We start from the raw sequence: 19,802 nt of genomic DNA, 5'->3' as shown, positions 1-19,802 counted from the left end.
GGGAGGGGGAACTGAATACATAGCTCAGTGATTAAAAAAAACTTGTTCTTGTAGAGGATTGATGAAAGGTATTTGTTTATTTCTGCCCATCAGATTTCATTCTGCTTTACTTTTTTGATTTCTGAGACAGGATATCTCTATGTATCCCTGGTTGTCCTAGAACTAACTATGTAGACCAAGTTGACCTAGAACTCACAAAAAATCCATCTGCCTCTTCTTCCTGAGAACTGTAATTTAGGACATGGCCACTATATCCAATTCTACCTTATTTTTTCAGGCAAGATCTTTTATGGAACTAGAGCTCACTGACTGGCTGGCTACACTGATTGGCCAATAAGCTCACAGTATTTATTTGCCTTTCCTGCTATCCTCCCTCACATTTGCCTTTCCAGTGCTAGGTTTACCCTAGATTCATGACAAAACCAGCTTTTTTCCTTGAGTATGTGTATCCAAACTCAGGTACTCATGCTTGTGTAACAGGCAATTTACCAGCCGAGTCATTTCCCAACCCAAATTTCTCTTTTAAAAAGTTTCCTGAACCTCTCTATTAACTAGTAACTGACAAAAACAAACAAACAAACAAACAAAACAACCCCTCAAGAGACCTGAGGCCTCAAGGAGTTGGGAGGGCTGCTGGGGTAGGTGGTGGGGAATGACATCCTCTTGGAGACAGGGGAAGAGGAATGGGCTGAGGAACTGTTGGAGTGCAGACTAGGAGGAGGTAACGACTGGACTGTGAAAAAAGGTTAAAAATAATTAAATATATATATGTATTTATTTGATACTACTAAAATAATTTATCTGTACCTAAAAAGAAAATCCAAAAAAAAAAAAAAAATAGAATCCTTGGTAGTTATGTCTAGGTTTAAAATAGGACCATCAGGCACAATGTCCTAATTTATCATAATACTAAATGGTTAACTAAAATGTTACCTGAAACGCATGATTGAAATCTAATCTATGACCATCAAAATCACAGCCTTCAGATAGGGATATAACAACCTACATGTTAGTAGAGATATATTCCAGAGTGGATCTTGCTCCATTAAAGGTACTCCTTTTTTCCAGCCTTTTCTATCACAGTATCATTCTATTAAAGTTAATAAGCAGTGACCAGTCATATATAAAGAAAAATAAATACTATAGTTAAGAATATGAAAATGAGGTATCCAATGCTCTCAATTGGCACTGTAGCATTATAATGGACACATACTACTAATAATAAACCTTTTCCCCTAAAAACTAACCTAAATTATGCCAAGGACAAGTAACTAGTTCTACTCACAATAAATTAGTTTAGACCTCTAATTAAGGGACATATGAACAAAGATTTGAAAGGTATTATTTGAAATTTCAAATTTAAAAAAAAAAAAAAAAAGCACATTAAGCTATTTCTAACTGCTCCAAAACCAGAAACAAGTGGAACAGTTCTTCAATTCATAAGTGGGCTAACAACTGTAGTACGTACACACACACTATAAATATTACCCAGAGGTAAAAGAATGGTGGTTTTGTTTGTTTGTTTATGAGACAACGTCTCTATGTAGTCTTGCTGTCTTGGAACTTACTATGTAGAGCAGGGTGGCATTGAACTCACATAGATCCACCTGTCTCTGCCACCCAAGTGCTGGGATTAATGGAATGCGTGCTCTGCTGCCGCCGCCACCACTACCTGGCCTAAAAGGATACATCTTAAATGCATGCTACCAAGTCATTCCAAAAATAATAACTCTATAATTACAATTATATTACAAGTGAAAAATACAAATTACTGTGAAGAGGAATTCTAGAGCAGTAAAAAGATTCTGTCGAAGACTATAATAGTGAATGCATGACTTCATACATTTGTCAAAACCCATTCAGCACAAAAAGTGGGCCCTACTGTATACAAACTTTAAAAACTTACTTAAGGCACAAAGGGATTGCAGATGAGATACTCTAGCTATATAACAAATATATGAAACAGTCTCAACGGACGAAAGAAAGAAAAGATGAAGAGCAAAGCAAGATTGAAGACAAATGCAATCCACAACTAAAACCAAAAGGAACACCTGTAAAAATTGGTTTCTAATCTCAAATCATTTCCCACAAGGAAACTGGTATTAATTCAATACTGTTATAAAATTAATCCTGTTGGTGATAGAGGGTGAAAAGATACGTTTCTGCCTGAGGTAGTGGGAGTTTACGCACATGTAAGAGGAAAAATTTGAACACTAGTGTGAAAAATGGGAGTTACAGACATGAGCATGAAATCATTAGTTTTATACAGATACAAAGGATTACATATGAAAATTTGTTGTAGATACACAGTTAAAATACACCCATATACTCTCTTCATCTGTCAGATGAGACAGCCTAAAAGAACAACACTAATCTGGAAAAATGAAGAGTTAGCTGGAAATTACAACACACCATAACTCTGAGAAGAGTGGGAAAGAACCTGATGTACAAAGAAGCAGGTGCCTGACCTACAAGTCCTCCTCAGCCAGTTAAGAAAAAAACTGGGAGCTGCACCTCTTTACTCATCAAGATACCCATCTTCAAATAAAACCTTCTAACCACAATTTGAAAAATCTCAAATTCAAAAGAGCAACACTGGCATGTGCCTAGGATATTATACAATCTAGAGTGTAAATATTCATTCTAATCAAAAAACTGAAGGATTATATGTATTGGAAGCAAGTGAAGGTAAGGAAGAAAACACAGACCTAAGGATCCTAGCACGCTCACACGTAAAGTAAGGCAGGGATCCAGAGGGATTCCAACTTCTGGAAACACTATTTTAAAATAGTATCACATAAATTAATTTTAACTAAATAAACCCAGTTACAAGTTAAAGGATATTTAAAATAAAAATAAGAAGACATTACCCAGTATCTAAGATAAGGGTTGAAACTAAATGACTCACTTCTAATAGTTCTGAGACAATGGGTAGTACTTCAGGATTACAGATATCAATGGAGTCATCCCGATAGGTCTTCTTTTTATATGAGATATTACCCAAATGTAGTATTGCTGAGAGTAGAGAGAAAATCCTATGAAAATAAAAGCACAGATTAAAGTTTACAATGTGCATTCTCAAAGCTCATTTCACTCCAAATTCCAAAACAAATTCACCCATACAAAGTATGAAGTATTTAATCTTCACAAAAGAATAGTAACTTTAATTAAACTTTATTATTCAAACTGTATGTTAAAGATTAAACAAAATACATGTAAGATGAATCCCACACACACTTCAAAAACAATTCTAAAAACAAGATACAAAAGTGTCCAAGGATCTGAACTCCATCTCTCATGTTTCTATAACAAGCACTTCATGCAAGGCACCATCTCTCCAGACCTATCAAAAATTTTTACATTTTCATTCTGCTTATATTACCATATATAAAAACTTTGTGGTTTTTCTGTTTTGCTTTATTGTTTGATTTTTGAGGATGCTGCTGCCAGGGATTGAGTCTATAGTCTTGTGGATGGAAGACAAGCACTTTTATCATGGAGCTACATTCACATACCAAGAAATTTTAAAACAAAAGCAAACATGCACATATGCATGTAATATTACATATTACGTATTACATATAGACATATATAACCGAACACTAAAAATCACTGATATAGAAAGTGAAAAGTAGTAATATAGTAATAAAGGAAAAATAGTAATTTTTAAGATATGTCTATAATACAGCTTTAAGAAGCTTCATGAAGTCCTCAAATTATATGCAAATGTTTATGAACATACATCTTACCAAAGTATTTTAGCTTTCATCAGCTTCTCAAAGATTATATAGTGAAAAGGAGAGCAGGAGGACGCTCAAACCTTAATATGACTAAGGCAATAGTGATGCCATTTATAAAACTGTTCAAAAGAACCAAAGAAAGTGGCATGACTGTTATGAAGATCGCCAACTATTTTTCTGATGGATCTGAGGCCTGCTCCACAAAAAAAAAAAAAAAAAAAAATGCATCGCTAATACTGTAACCACTGCTAAAGGAGACTAAGCAGTCATAGCCCCAGTAGAGGGACCCACTACCATTATTTTGCTAAAGACTTTCTGTCAAACTGCCTTCTAAATATATGTTATACCCATAGATTAGTGCTGCTCTCAACCAGAGTCAAAGAAGATTCTTTTTGCAGTGGACAGTCAATGTAGAGACTCATAACTGGTCAACGTGTTAAGAATAAGTGACTATTGAGAACTGCCCTAGAATACCACAATGCTCAGAATACAGCACAGAAAACAGGGTCAAGAGCCAAAGAATGGAGAGGACTGCTGCAAGATGCTGTCTTCTGAACAATACATACATGGACACTGAACTTACTAACTCAGAGAATCTATGGTAACCTGCAAAAGACCTGAGCAAAATCAAGCTAGTGATTAATTTCAGCATGGCTAAGGGAAGTATCCACAAGGCTCCATCCCTAGCAGAGGAGTTATTGGAATTTGGTGGCTAATGGGGAAGAGGAAGTCATTTTTGTTCATAGATGTGACTGCAAGTAGGTTCCATGCCTATGCAAGCAATACTAATTGTATTCGTTGGGCTATAGAAGAAGGAAAGGGAAGACGAGGAAGCTAAAGACGAAATAATAAAGATGTATACATGTATGAAGTTGTCAAAGAATAAAATATATCGCCGGGCGTGGTGGCGCACGCCTTTAATCCCAGCACTTGGGAGGCAGAGGCAGGTGGATTTCTGAGTTCGAGGCCAGCCTGGTCTACAGAGTGAGCTCCAGGACAGCCAGGGCTATACAGAGAAACCCTGTCTCGAAAAAAACCAAAAAAAAAAAAAAAAAAAAAAGAATAAAATATGTTTTTAAAAGAACTAAGATGGATATCTCTTAAAGACACACCATGTTTTATTAACTACTGGAAATAATAAAACTACAGTAAATGAATAAAAATTTTAAAACTCACTGTCTTCGTGTCTTGGGAAGAAATCCTACCATTTCCATGGCCAATTGTAAGCGTTCAAAATCATGCCTCAAATCTTCTCCCTCCACTGTGAAGCAATCCTGCTTAAGACAAGAGGTGGAAGAAAATATTTATCAAGTTTAGTTGTTAAAAACAATGTAAACCACTCATTAATTTCAGTAGGACCCTGTGTAAATGCAAAGTAAAACTAATAGAATATTTAAATATAATTAGACCCATTAAACCTCTTTTCTGAGTAGAGATAAAGTAAACATACCTACCAAATATTAATAGTACCTTTTATCTTCACTTAACAATAACCAGCACAGGATATCAAAAGGGACAAGTTAGAAAGCTAGCAGTATTTATTAATTATGTGGTGGATACCAAGTTAGATTTTAATAGTACCATACTAACATATGTAAGGTCTTGACTTAAACACACACAAAAATTAGAATAGATAGTATATGGTTGAGAAGTGAAGCCTAGATTTATATAATATAAACCAGTTGGTGTTATAGTAGGTATATAAAGAAAATATAAGAATAGCAAAAATAAACACACAAACACACACACTCTCACACCATAATGATCATGGGAGTAGGGGGAGCATTTTGTCGAAATAGAAGACCCCTAAAAAAATACAACACATGAATCAATAAAAAGTTATTCAGGGGCTGGAAAGATCACTTAAGAAAACTTTGTTTTCCAGAAGATGCAAGTTAGTTCCTTATACTGACCATTAGGTGTCTAATAATCACCTGGAACTCAAGCTTCAAGGTATCTGATGCACTTTTCTGGCATTCACAGGCACAACATACATTTGGCACACATTCACATAAACAAGTACACACACATACACATAAATAAATAAAAATAAGTATTTTTAGTTGTTATGGGATGGCAAGATAATTCAACAGGAAAAGCAGTTAATCATTCAAGCCTGACAAACCTGAGATCAAGTCCCAGAAACCACATAAAAGACCTGGTAACTTCAAAAAAAACCCAAATACATGCTTGACACCTGTGTATCCACATATACACATCAAATACATGAAATAATGATAAATAATTTTTTAAAAAAATAGCTTTAGCTGGCATGATGACTCTGAAGGTTAAGGGCCCCTAGAGACCAACCTGATGCTCCAAGTTTGATCGCCAGGATACACAAAGGGAAATAGAAAAACAAACTCCACAAGCTGTTCTTTGACCTCCATTCCTACACCGTGGTATGTGCACTGTGGCACACACAAGCATGCACCTCCACACGTGTGCACGGACAATAATAGTTTTAAATTATGTTTTAAAAAGTAATATGGGGGGCTGGTGAGATGGCTCAGCAGGTAAGAGCAATGACTGCTCTTCCGAAGGTCCTGAGTTTGGATCCCAGCAACCACATGGTAGCTCACAACCACCTGTAATGAGATCGGACACCCTCTTCTGGTGCATCTGAAGACAGCTACAGTAAATTACACCGGAGCGAGCAGGGTCAGAGCAAGCATGGCCGGCAGAGGTCCTGAGTTAATTCCCAGCAGCCACACACGATAGCAAAAAATAAAAAATAGATATGGACTCCAAAGCGGTAGCATGTGCTGTAATCCTAGCTCTAGGTAGGTAGAAAGAGAATGAGGAATTTGAGGATAGCCTTGCTACACAGAGAGTTTAAGGCCAGATTGAAGAAAGAATATGGTTGTTGAGCACTGTATTTATATTAAATATTTTATGAGCTGGGGAGATGATGCTGACATTAGGAGCACTTGCTACTCTTAGAGAAGACTGGAGTTCAGCTCCCAGCACTTACACTGGACAGCTTACATCTGACTAACACTAGCTCAAGGGGATCTGATGTCTTCTGACTTTTGCAGGTACTCACATGTACAAAGAGGCAAACAAGACGTGAACACAAAACAAATCTCATAAAAATACTAAAATATGTGTGTCTCTGTGTGTATATGAATATGGTAGCACATACCTATAATCCCAACACTCCAGATATAGACGCAAAGGAATCACAAACTCTATGTCAGCCTGGACTGCAGAGCATAATCCCATCTCAAAAAACATGAAATAAAACAACTAACCAAAGAATGCTTTTTAGTATAACTTTTGCATTTCAGCTCAAAAAACAGTCAACAGTAATATTGTGCACACAATCAATTTACAAGTTCACATACCACTTTATAGAAAGGTTATCTAAAACTTCAATTTACTTTTTTCTCATTTTTACTTTTTTTCTAATCATTTTATTCATTTAATTTCAAATGATATCCCCCTTCCTGATTACCCCTTTACCAAACCCCCACTCCATCCTCCCTAGCCCCCCTTCCCTTGATCTTCAATTTACTTTTTAATACCTAGCTTCCTAGGGAATGATACATTAATTATTTAAAGGACAAAAGAACCTGATCTGTTTTATTAACCACAAATCACAAGCATCAAGTCAGTGCTGAGATCAAATTACTGAAATAAATGTGGGAAAAGGGGGGTTGAAAATAAAAACAGAAACTGCCAAACAATCAGATCCTGGCATTGTGGGACCTGATTCCAGTAACCTCAGCAAACATTGAGAAAATCCTAATGATTTATGCCACCTTACCACAAATAGCCAATATGTGAAGTTTACTATTTAACAAGATAGTGGAATATGTGTCTGTCTATTAAGATATGGAATCCACATTCTCAGGGGGCAGTTCTCCTTTAGAGACAGCAATCTTACAGCAGTGTCATTTTCCTGAATAAATCTTTTCCGTGTCTATTCGGGTCTATAAATATGTTCACCCCCCTTAACTTCATGTACAATCACTGAATCACATACTGAACTGAATGACCTTGAAAAATAAAGTGATTCTTCATTTTTTAAACATATTTACAGAGCATCTATAACATGTTAACACTTACTAGGTATTATGATTTCATGATTATATCTTGAAACAAAGTCTATTAGAACGCTTATATATTTTAATTTTCCATGTGGAAAGGTACACATACACACTCCGAAAGGTTAAGTAATTTTCTTTGGCCTGCAATAAAGTCTAGTTTATTGTGCTTTGTTATTTTTAAACAAACAATGCATACTTTCTTATATGTGGACACTACTTTTAAGATTTAGACACATATGTTTCATTTAGAATAACCTCAGAGGTTGGTTACCTAGTAATGAAACAGCAGGGAAGGAGAATCTTCCAAGTAAGTGAAAACAGAATATAATGTTGTAAGGAGTTAACATGGAAACTAGAAGAAAAGGATTAAATGGGGAGGTAAACAAGAGATTAGGGTAAAGAAGAGAACATGGGAATGAACAACTAACACTGAAAGCCCTTTGAAATGCCATATAGAACCCAATAACTGTAGAAACTTTTTTTTTTTTTTTTGAGACAGGGTTTCTCTGTGTAGTCCTGGCTGTCCTGGAACTTACTCTGTAGACCAGGCTGGCCTCGAACTCAGAAATCCACCTGCCTCTGCCTCCCAAGTGCTGGGATTAAAGGCGTGCGCCACCACCGCCCAGCCGAAACTTCTTAAAAGCATATACATAAAAGGAATTTAAATGAAGAAACCCCATAATAGGGAAGATAATACCCCAACTAGACATCTTAAGCCACCAAGTAAAGCCCTTAGTGCCAGGAATGGGTTACGTCTTCTTGAACTGGCAAAAGCCCCATAGAACCTCCTCCCAAACATCACAGGCTGTTGTCAAGGATACTGATTATACTCCACAACCTAATAGCAAGGCCCTATTGCTGAGGACACACCACTTACTTACATAATCAAAAATGGAAAAATCAAGCTGGTGCCCACTATAAGCGTCAGTCCCACTGACTAGAGTTTATAGGACTGGAAGGTGCTACTTTGCATACTACAAGAGAAAAAAAATCATCAATATTACCCAGTTACAAACCCTGCAACATACAATAGTGACCTAGCTGCAAGATACACTGATGTAATAGTGGCAAAAACGTTATGGGAGTAACCAACCACTTCTTGAATGGGTTTAAGGCCTGTTTCATGAGCTGGAAACCATACCAGACACTATTGCAGTGTCTAAGAAACTGAAACTAGACAGGTTCTGGGTGGTACGGAAAATGCTACTACTACTATTCTGCTACAACAGCAGTTCTAAAGCTGTAGGTCGAGACCCCTTTGGGGGCTTGAATGACTCTTTCACAGGGTTCACCTAAGACCATCCTGCATATCAGGTATTTATACTACATTCATAACAGTAGCAAAATTACAGTTATGAAGTAGCAACAAAAAATAATTGTATGCTTTTTTTTTTTTAATTTAACTAAGACCTCCACAATAAGAGGAACTGTATTAGAAGGTTACAGCATTGGGAAAGTTGAGAACCACTATGCTAAAGGAACATAGCAATAGAATGGTTCCTAATAATATACTACTATATTGCAAACAGATCAGCCCTTATCAGATAAGATTCTTCTTGCAGTAGATGGGAAATACAGAGACCTACAATATGCAAAAAATAAGAGGCTTTGGAGAATGCAACCTTAAATGGAATGTCTTCACTAAAGCCCTCCTCTCAAGGATCAAGGATCTACATAAAAAATACAGAAATATTGTAAGAAGCAGAGGTGGTAGGTGGCTCGAAAGAAACAGCATTTACAGATACAACAGGGATGAACTCACAGAGACTGAAAATGTTCAAACCAGACAAAATTCCAGCATGAAGAAGTGACCACAAAGTTACACCAGGTACCAAAAAGCTATTTGGAAATGTTAAGTGCTGGAAAAGGGAGTATCAGTGTTCTCCAATGGGGTGACACTAGGTATATCAACAATACTCCAAAGCAGGCCCAACTCCCAGGAGTAGCTGGCCAGGTTTTCTGTGTACTTTTCAGTTTAGTTTGCAGTGGGTTTATTTTTATTATTTTGTCTTTTTATGTTTTTTATTTGTTTGTTCTTCCTTTGAGAGAGAGTTGTATGTGCATCAAGCTAGGTGAGTAGGAAGGTAGAAATGACCTAGGAGGAATTAAGGAGAGGAAAAAGAATATGATCAAGTATATCATACAAAAATATCTTAAATAAAAATTAACACAATTTCACTCTGTAGTTCAGGCAGTCCTGGACTCCCAACAAACTTCTTGCTTCAACCTCAAAGTACTAGAATTATAGATGTGTACTATCACACTTAATAAACATACTTTAAAAGTAAAACATACTTAAAGTTTTTATTATTTAACCCAATATCTCCATTATTCATTTTAAAGTTTATCACACTTTTATTTTTTGAGACAGGGTTTCTCCATGTAGCCCTGGCTGTCCTGGAACTCACTCTGTAGACCAGGCTGGCATCGAACTCAGAAATCCACCTGCCTCTGCCTCCCAAGTGCTGGGATTAAAGGCATGTGCCACCACTGCCCAGCTTCAATCAAGTATTTTTTTCAATCAAATATTTTTACTCATACGTATAATGTGGTCTCAGGAAACACCAAAATCATAATTTATTCTTTTAAACTACCTTTATTTCCTTAACTGTTTCTGTAATGACAGTTGCAGAAAAAAGGCAAGGATAGACTTAATTTCCTAGACCAAAACTACCCTTGTCTTACATTAGACTTTTCCAGAAGCCAGTCTTTAAACACACCAAGATTTAAAAACAACTAGTGGAAGAGAAAAACTAAAATGGGGAAAAGGTAGCCTAAACATAGAACGTTACAAAATTTGCAACCACGGTGAGTGCTCTAGTTTCATTTCTGTTGCTGTGATAAAACATCCTGATGAAAAGCAACTTAGAGGGAAAAAAGTGTTTATACTGAGCTTAAAGTTCCAGGACAAAGCCCATCATTTCAAGGAAGTCAAGGCAGGAAGTCAAAGCATCACATCAGTCAGGAGCAGAGAGAAAATAAATGTATGATTCTTCCATGTTTGGTTGCTTACTAGTACTGCTCACCTAGTACTCTCTATCCTTATACAGGAAAGGGCCCAAAATTATGGAATGGCACCATCAAAATGGACTAGATCTTTCTGCATCAACTAACAGTCAAGACAATAGCTCACAAACAATGCCCAGAAGCCAATTAATCTTGATAATTCCTCAATAGAGACTCCTTTGTCAGGTGAGTCTAGGCTGTGACAAACTAAAACCAACTATCCCAATGTGTAACTAGAGCTTGATCTCAAACTCATCTCTGGGAAAAAATATGAAACTAGAAATGAGACAGTTGTAAGCACTGGTAAGTGTAAACATAAATATATATGTAAGTGTAAACATATACTTATCCCTAGTTTTTTGTAAGTAATTTTTTGCTAAATTATGAATAAACTAGAGTCTTGGGAAAATAAACTAACATGAAAGACTTTAAGCAGGGCTGGTGAGATGGCTCAGTGGGTAAGAGCACTGACTGCTCTTCCGGAGGTCCTGAGTTCAAATCCCAGAAACCACATGGTGGCTTACAACCATCCATAATGAGATCTGATGCCCTCTTCTGGTATGTCTAGACACAGCTACAGTGTACTTACATATAATAAATATAAATCTTTAAAAAAAAAAAGAGACGTTAAGCAATTACAAGGCTGGCCTTTAGATTGAAATTGCACAGAGCAGGATTAAGTAACAATGGAAAGAGATATTAACATATTATCAAGTTGGGCAAGGTGGCCTATTATCTAAGCACAAGGTCAGCTGAAGCTCTAAGATTACCTTACAGCAGAGAATTCAAGGTAACACAAAAATAAGAAACTCAAAAACACCACATAGTCTAAGTATTTTATTTATCATCCACAATTTATAATTGACAAAACAAAGGCTAAGAGAGCCTAAAGATAATGAAAAGCCTTACATATGAATATACTATTAGCCAGTGAAGATGGAAAATATGCATTTACTAAATATCTACACATCAGTCATATTGTCTCTTAGATATATTCTATAATCTCAAAAGATGAAGAAATAATCTTATATATAACAAAACAGATTGTAAGTTCAATAGTTTAACAATACTAGTCATGTAAGTTCAAATAACTTATGTGGGGAAACGAGGTTTAATTTATTCCCCAAATATACTTTGAAGAAAATCTAATAGGAAATAATAAACTACAAGATATACAGAATGATTACTTGATTTTTAGAATTCACTTAGAAGAAAAAGAATGAGGAGCTGGGTGACAAATTCCTTTAATCCCAAAGGCAGAGATAGGAAGCTCTCTGTGAGTTTGAGGCTAGCAGAGTAAGTATAAACATAAATATATATATATATATATGTATAATAAATGTATACTTATCCTAGTTTTTTTCTTTAAAGATTTATTTATTTTATGTATGTGAATAGACTGTTGCTATCTTCAGACATCCCAGAAGAGGGCATCAGAGCCTATTACGGATGGCTGTGAGCCACCATGTGGTTGCTGGGAATTGAACTCAGTACCACTGGAAGAACAGTCAATACTCTTAACCACTGAGCCATCTTTCCAGCCCCCATCCTAGTTTTTTATGGATTTTTTTTTTTTTTTTTGGCTAAATCATAAATATACCAGAGTCTTGGGAAAATAAACAAACAGAAAAAAACTTTTAAAAATTACATTTCATATCAAGTTCTAAGAGAGCCAGGACTAAATAGAGAAGTAATCAAAGTCTGGCTCTAATTATTTGAAAAGTATAATAAACAGGACTAACTGTGCTGAAAGGAATATTAAGAACAGGAAATTATAGGTTGGGGAAGTATTCCAGTAGGTCTTCAAGCTTGAATTTAATCTCTAGGGTCTACATTTTTTTTGTTTTGTTTTGTTTTTCGAGACAGGGTTTCTCTGTGTATCCTTGGCTGTCCTGGAACTCACTCTGTAGACCAGGTTGGCTCGAACTCAGAAATCCGCCTGCCTCTGCCTCCCAAGTGCTGGGATTAAAGGTGTGTGCCACCACTGCCCGGCAAGGGTCACTAGGGAGGTGAAGACAGGTGGGTCTTGCTGGCCAGCCAGTCTAGGCTACTTCCAAGTTGCAGGCCAGTGAAAGGCATGGTCTTAAAATAAACAAATAAATGTGGATAGCACCTGAGAACAACACAATTGTTGGCTTCTACATATATGCACCTATACAAATAGGGGGAAATAAGGCACAAATGAGTACACGCCTGCACACATGTGCGCGCGTGCGCGCGCGCACACACACACACACACACACACACACACACACAAGTAAATTATAGCTACAAAATTCCTTTAAATATAAAAGATGTACTCTGATTCAAATGATGGCAGCAACTATAGAAGTGACATTTTTCCCTACCACTTCAGCGTTCAGATCTCTAGCAAATTCTTCATACCTATTGTCAAATTTAATACAAACACTGAAGACCACTTTTTTTTTCTTTGCTTGATTTTTGGGTGTTTGGTTTTTGTTTTTTTTTTTTTTTAGAAAATTTCACTGTTTAGCTCACTCAAGCTGGCCTCATATTTGTTAAGTAGCATATTTGTTAAGTAGCTAAACTTGACATATTCCTGCCTCAGCCTTTCTAAGTGCTAGATTACAGGCCTGGGGCTTTTTGATCTTTTTGAGACAGTCTAGCTATATAATATAACCCAAAGTGCAAAGAACACATGCATTCTGAGTGACCAAAGACTACTGTTCTCTGAAATAGAAGACAGGAATAAAAAGATTAACTAAAAAAAAAAAAAAAATTCAAAGAAAAAAAATTAAGTGACCTTCTGAAGGTCTCAACATCAGTAAGTGGATGAGCTAGTGTTCTCAAATCAAATTCTTAAGCAGTACTTTAACCTAAGACAAATGTAGACCAATCCACAGGTCCTCAACAAAGTAATCAATCATATTTGCAGAGAGCTTGCAATGGCCTACCTGCTTTCCAAAAAGGCATGATTCACTTGATGTGATAAATTAGACCAGAAGAGTCTAATTTTGGAGTAAAATAAATTATACTTTTGATATTATAATTCATGAATAATAAATAAGCTGAAATATCTATTTCCAAAAATTAGTCTGAAACTAATACATTTTTGATTATGAAATCGTAATGAAAGTATACTTTTACTGGAGGAAAAACCTAGCAACCGGACATGCTGATGCTTCACAAGTGACATAGGCAAACTTTGCAATTAGTATTGTTTATAATGACATGCAATGAGAAAACTGAGAAAGCAAAGATTAAGACATGCTATGTTTATGGGAAGAAGAATTTTAAAACCTAATTCATTGGTTAATAAATTACAGCTAGATGTATCTATGCTTTTAGGCTTTATAAGTGACTTAACTGTAGACTTAAAGAAGCACTTTTGTCATCACTTTATGGTTTCAAATTTGTACTTATATAAAATATAACACAGTTACACATACCTATTTTCTACCATATATGCCTCAGTTTAAAACCTCTGAAAATTTTTTAAGATTTTTATTTCTGTGTAATGTCTATGTGTCTATGTATAAGTATGTACACATGAATTTAGGTGCCTTCAGAGAGCAAAACAGGCCACAGGATCCTTGAAACTAACATGGGTGCTAGGAACTAAGCCATGGTCCTCTATAGTGGCAAAAAGTGCTCTTAACCTCTGAGCCTTCTTTCTAGTTCCATAAAATAATCTCTTTTTTTTTAATGTGCATTGGTGTTTTGCCTGCATGCATGTCTGTGTGAAGGTGTCAGATCTTGAAATTATAGACAGTTTCAAGCTGCCATGTGGGTGTTGGGAATCGAACCTGGATTCTCTGAAAAAGCAGTCAATGCAGTCAATGCTCATAACTGCGGAGCCATCTGACCAGCCCCATAAAATAATCTTGCTTATAAGAATATAAATAGCCGGGCGGTGGTGGCGCACACCTTTAATCCCAGCACTTGGGAGGCAGAGGCAGGCGGATTTCTGAGTTCAAGGCCAGCCTGGTCTACAGAGTGAGTTCCAGGACAGCCAGGACTACACGGAGAAACCCTGTCTCGGAAAGCAAAACAAACAAACAAACAAAAAAAAAATCAGGTTTAAGAATATAAATAATTTGGTGGTGATTAAGGCAAAAGGCTTTTTGTTTGTATGTATGTAAGACAGGGTTTCTCAGTGTAGTCTTGATTGTCCTGGAACTCACTCTGTAGACCAAGCTGGCCTCAAACTTGGAGATCCACCTGCCTCTGTCTCCCAATTGCTAGAATTAAAAATACTTTTGCCCTGTGAAGCAAAAGTTTTTATAGGAGCTTCTCTTACACGAGGAAAAAAGATTTCAGAGAAAAAGAACATTCATTATAAACATTTGGCTTTTATGAAAAAGACTAATACCCAATACATGTGAAAGCCAGAAATTGACATCAGGTGTCATCTTCTATCACTCTCCACCTTATTTATTTGCTATAGGGTCTCTCACTGAACTTAGAACTTTACTATTTCAGTTAGAATGTCTAGCCAAAGAGCTCCTGGGTTCTGTCTTTGTATACCCTCAGCTGTGGAGGACAGAGCTGCACCACACCCAGCTCTTATACAGGTGCTAAGAATCTGAATTCCAGTGTTAATGTTTGTACAAGAAGCATTTCCTCCAATGAGCTATCTTCCTAGTTCCTAAAAAGTGATGTCACTTTATTTTCTAAAGACTTATTTTTATTTGATTCATATGTGTATATATACATGTGGATGTGGGTGTGCGCCCTCAGAGGCCAGATGGGGCATTAGATCACCTAGAGCTGGAGTTACAGACAGTTTAACAAGCCACTTTACACTGGATCCTTGGAACCAAATTCTCATCCTCTAGAAAAGCAGCAAGCACTCTTAACCATGGAGCTATCTCGTTAGCCCACTAAAAATAATTCTAAAAAGTAAGTATCAAACTAAGGATGAAGTTTAATGGTAAAGAGTGTAGCTAACAGTCATACTGCACTAAAACAAAACAATAAAAACCTCAAGGGGGAAGGGGAATTACTAGAGTTGAAACACCCACTTCAGTGCTGGCCATCAGGGATGCATGCAGTCAATTTACTGTTTGTGAAAGTGAATGTTTAATGAAAATTAAACATTATGCTAAATATATAAGAATAGTAAATTGGTCTAGCAACAAACTATTACACACAAATCAACCGTTCAAAATAATAAAAACTGGTGATCCTCTTTCCTTGCACTGTTGATATATCAGCTCATCTTCATGCTGAGTGATGAAGATAAATGAGAATGAGCAATGTGAAGTTCCTTTAACAGGAACAAAAAATATTTAGGTACTTGTACTGACCGGCTCAGAATCATAGCAATAATCATCCCAGCTCTGTCTGAGAGGTTTCTTTGTTATCTGAAAGTAAGGTACATTAGTTAGGTAGGCGTTATTAGGGTAGAGTTATACTTCTGTAATGATCTCTGAGATGCATTTTATATAGCAACATACTCTAATAAAAACTAGATAAATATTCAGATTTTGGGAGATTGTATATTACTCTATTCAACTTATATATGTCATTGCCCGGTGGCTCTGATATTTGTATTAATCACTAAGTTCCTTATCCTGTAAATACTGATATTATATATGTATGCTGTAGCCACTCATTACAGAAAATGTCAGAAGGACTATAAAATACTAAATCAGTAACAATTATCATCTCATTTCTAAGTGCTTACAACTTTGTTTAAAAAAATAATTACTCAAGGCTGAATTAGTAATTTTTAAAAATACACCTAATTTTGTATAGTTAAAATATCTTAGCATTCAAACAGCAAGTGACGTAATTTCTAAGTTCTGGATCTATTAACATGAAGTTAAGGTAGTTTATATTAATATGAAGTTATAAAGTTTAAAAAAAAATACCAGATAAGAGCATACTGTACATTTGAAGAAAAGTCCATGGTGTTACTTTGATAATATTTAATACAAGTGTAAATTAAATACAAAATTCCTAAGGGTAATTTCCATTGTCATAAAGAACTTTTTCCCATAAATACTGTATTTTCCCTCAAACAAAGAATGAGGGATAATTTTATTCTTTAAGTGATGTAATATAATAACAATTCCACTAATAAGTGGATTTGGAATTTTAATATGAGGAATAGAAAAATAGAGAAATCTATATTCTGAAAATGTGTGAAGATCATTCCTTAATATGGAAGCTAATTTTAAAGAAAAAATAATTCTCTAAATTATTTGCCTTTGAGAAATTTCATACAGATGTTTTGTTCTATTTTGTTTTGTTTTTACTGCAAGAATCACAATGTAGCACAAGTTGCCCTGGAATTCATTATAGAGACCAAGCATGGCTTGCATCAGCTTCCCAAATGATAGAATTACAGGAATGAGCCATTATGCCTGGGTTCCTATAGAATGTTTAAGAGGACTGTTCATTAAATTATACAGTGATACTCTATGCCAGTATCATAGCATGCAGACGTATGAGCATTAGGCTGCAAAACATGCAAATCAAGTTCAAAGCAATCTCTTTGCAATTCATAAGCATTAATCAACAGTTACACTTAACATGCTGGGGTATGTAAAAGGTCAGTCATGACAAAAATGTAACATTTTTCTGATAAGAAAGTATGATAAAACAGCTTAATATTATTGAAAGAATCGCGCAAAAAGTACATAAAACATACATACCTTTTTATCATTTATATGAAGTAGATGATCCTTTTTAAGTTTGGAAGGTTTGCCACATAATTTTTTTAGACTGTCTACATAAAGGCAAAATATATCTATACAAAAGTACTACAAAATGTTCTCAGTAGTTAAAATTTAATCATGCTCTACATTTCAAAATGTTTCTCATGAGTTCTTACTTGGTTGAGAAAATGGTACTCCTCAGGCTGTTTAAGGTGGAATGCTAACCTCTCTTCTTCACTTGCTCCTGCCAGGAGGTAATAGAATACATGATAGTTCCTGTTGGAAACAAAGCATATAATGAACAAGACTAATTCTAGAAACATTTTTTATTTTGTTTTGTCATAAACAAGACAGTTGTCTTTCACCTGCTCAAAGAAGGAGCAAAAATTCATCCTTAACTGTCTGTACACCTTATACAATTCATATAAATATCTTTACAGTACTAAAAATTTGGTTGTAAGATTCATATATTGCAGAATGAAACACCAAGATGCAGCTCTGGCAAGATTCATCCTCGGGGATGCTAAAGACCTGCTGTTCTAGCTCCCTGCCTGATTCTGCCTCACCTGATGCTGTTTCCAGAGACTTGCTCCTAGAACAGCTTCAGAAATAGCTCTCGATAACCTCAGTTCATCCAGACTTTCAGACAGATCCAGTCAGAAGATCAGTCAAGCCCTGTAACTTTTTAAGTATACACAGACTGGATGACAAATACTAAAGCTAGCTTTCTTAAGTCTAACCTATTTTTCCAATCTTTCTACCCCTTTCCACCCCTTAAAGAAAAATAATATTCATCGCCTCAATTCAGCAGGAAGAAGCTAGGGAGGGTCATCATCCCAATTCCTTGGGTTTGTGTGTCTGGTTATGGTTATTGTGTAAATTATAGACAGACTGATATTTTAAGGGATAATTTGGAAATGGTCATAATTTTGGACAGGGAGAAAACTAAATAAAGAGCTTAGGCTTGGGAATTTCTATCTTTCCTTCTTCTCCATCCTTTCTTTCTTAGGTAAAGGAAAGGGGATTGAAAAGAAAAAAGGGGGATAGAGTAATATTATAAGAAAATAGATATATGGGATGGATTACTAAATTTACTCTTATACAAAAAGTTTTATAGCCATAATCTTACATTGGTAGAAATCTCTAATGCAGAATTGAAGTTATATTTTCTTATATTGGTACATAATGTACATAATGATACAGGTTTTAAGTTTTCATTGGTATAAATCTTTGTATAGTGATACAAATTTTAAATTAATTTTGTTACTCTTAGATAGGCTTTGTGCCTATGCAACTCACTCAAGAATACAAGGTTTAGACCCAGTTCTTCTAATAGCTGCTATTACAAACTATTAAGGACGATTAAGTAATGCAAGTAAAGGTCAGATAGTAAACTCATGGTAATATTAGATTCTGATTTAATTACAATAAAATGTTTTCAATATTATTCAAACAGTAAATAGCTAAGAGTAGTCAAGGTTTAACAGTTTAGATTATCTATATTTATATCTATATTTTTCCCTTCAAAAGCATCAGAGATCCTCAGAATATGACATCTAAAATCACCTCATCATTAATATATCTTTTGAGTAGGAGACCTGTCTGCTCCTGAGAGTACCCACTTCACACTTCAAAGAAGATACTGAGCATCATTACCTCCATATGGAGTTGCACATATTGTGGCAAGATGGCCACCGGGCAAGAATTGCCCTAATTCATCTGCAGACAAAAAAAAGACTGTCCAAGAAAAGACACATGATATGGAATAGTTGACAATTTAGCTCTGTCAAGACGGGGTAAGCTAGTTCTTCATAATTCCTGCCTCACTTAAAGCCTGTTAGACTTTTAAGTTTTGAAAGCAATGTCTTTGATCTTCCTACATAGTCAGGTAATATTTAATTCATTCTTGGATCTCTGATGGGGTTGAAGACTAGTTACAGTCTCATAATCAAACTTAAGTTGTTTAGAATTAAGGAAGATGTTCTTTCTAGATTTAAAAGGATGGTTTTCGGATGGTAATACAAATAGAATCATAAACTCTTTAAGTTAGAATAGATGATAGAGTACTGTATCTAAACTGACAAAACTGATACACTGGACGTGTATATTGTACCTTATAATTTACATAATTGTTACAATTGTGCTCAACTTATATCTGAGAGAAAAGAGCCTTTTTAACTGGAGGGGAAATGGTGTAGGTTTGGTTTAATACTGCTTGTATTATGTCAATCTGAGTCCCAAAATTGCACAAGAATCTACACATCCACACATAAAACACTGAAAGAAGCCTGCCCCCAGTTGGTTTTGATTGGTAAATAAAGTAGCCAGCGGCCAATGGCTGGGCAGGGAAAACAGAGGCAGGACTTTTTAGGATTCCC

At 35.7% G+C, this 19,802-nt stretch overlaps 1 protein-coding gene across 7 annotated transcripts in view; it reads right to left on the bottom strand.

The window, feature by feature from the left end:
* Window positions 1–19,802, bottom strand: part of Myo9a (myosin IXA) — a 184,060-nt gene that overhangs the window by 121,366 nt on the left and 42,892 nt on the right. For 6 of the 7 annotated variants that reach the window (XM_031343709.1, XM_031343708.1, XM_031343711.1 and 3 more), the window contains 4 exons: window positions 17,601–17,700; window positions 16,069–16,125; window positions 4,917–5,014; window positions 2,909–3,035 (listed from right to left, as the gene is read on the bottom strand). In XM_031343709.1, coding sequence (XP_031199569.1) covers window positions 2,909–3,035; window positions 4,917–5,014; window positions 16,069–16,125; window positions 17,601–17,700 — 382 coding nt within the window. The remainder of the gene's footprint in view (window positions 1–2,908; window positions 3,036–4,916; window positions 5,015–16,068; window positions 16,126–17,600; window positions 17,701–19,802) is intronic. The other variant, XM_031343712.1, reaches the window with a different exon arrangement.

The sequence above is a fragment of the Mastomys coucha genome, unplaced genomic scaffold (assembly GCF_008632895.1).
Source record: "Mastomys coucha isolate ucsf_1 unplaced genomic scaffold, UCSF_Mcou_1 pScaffold23, whole genome shotgun sequence".
In the NCBI taxonomy this organism is placed as follows: Eukaryota; Metazoa; Chordata; class Mammalia; order Rodentia; family Muridae; genus Mastomys; species Mastomys coucha.
The sequence above is the reverse complement of the archived record's forward strand: the minus strand, read 5'-3'. Positions and strand labels throughout refer to the sequence as shown.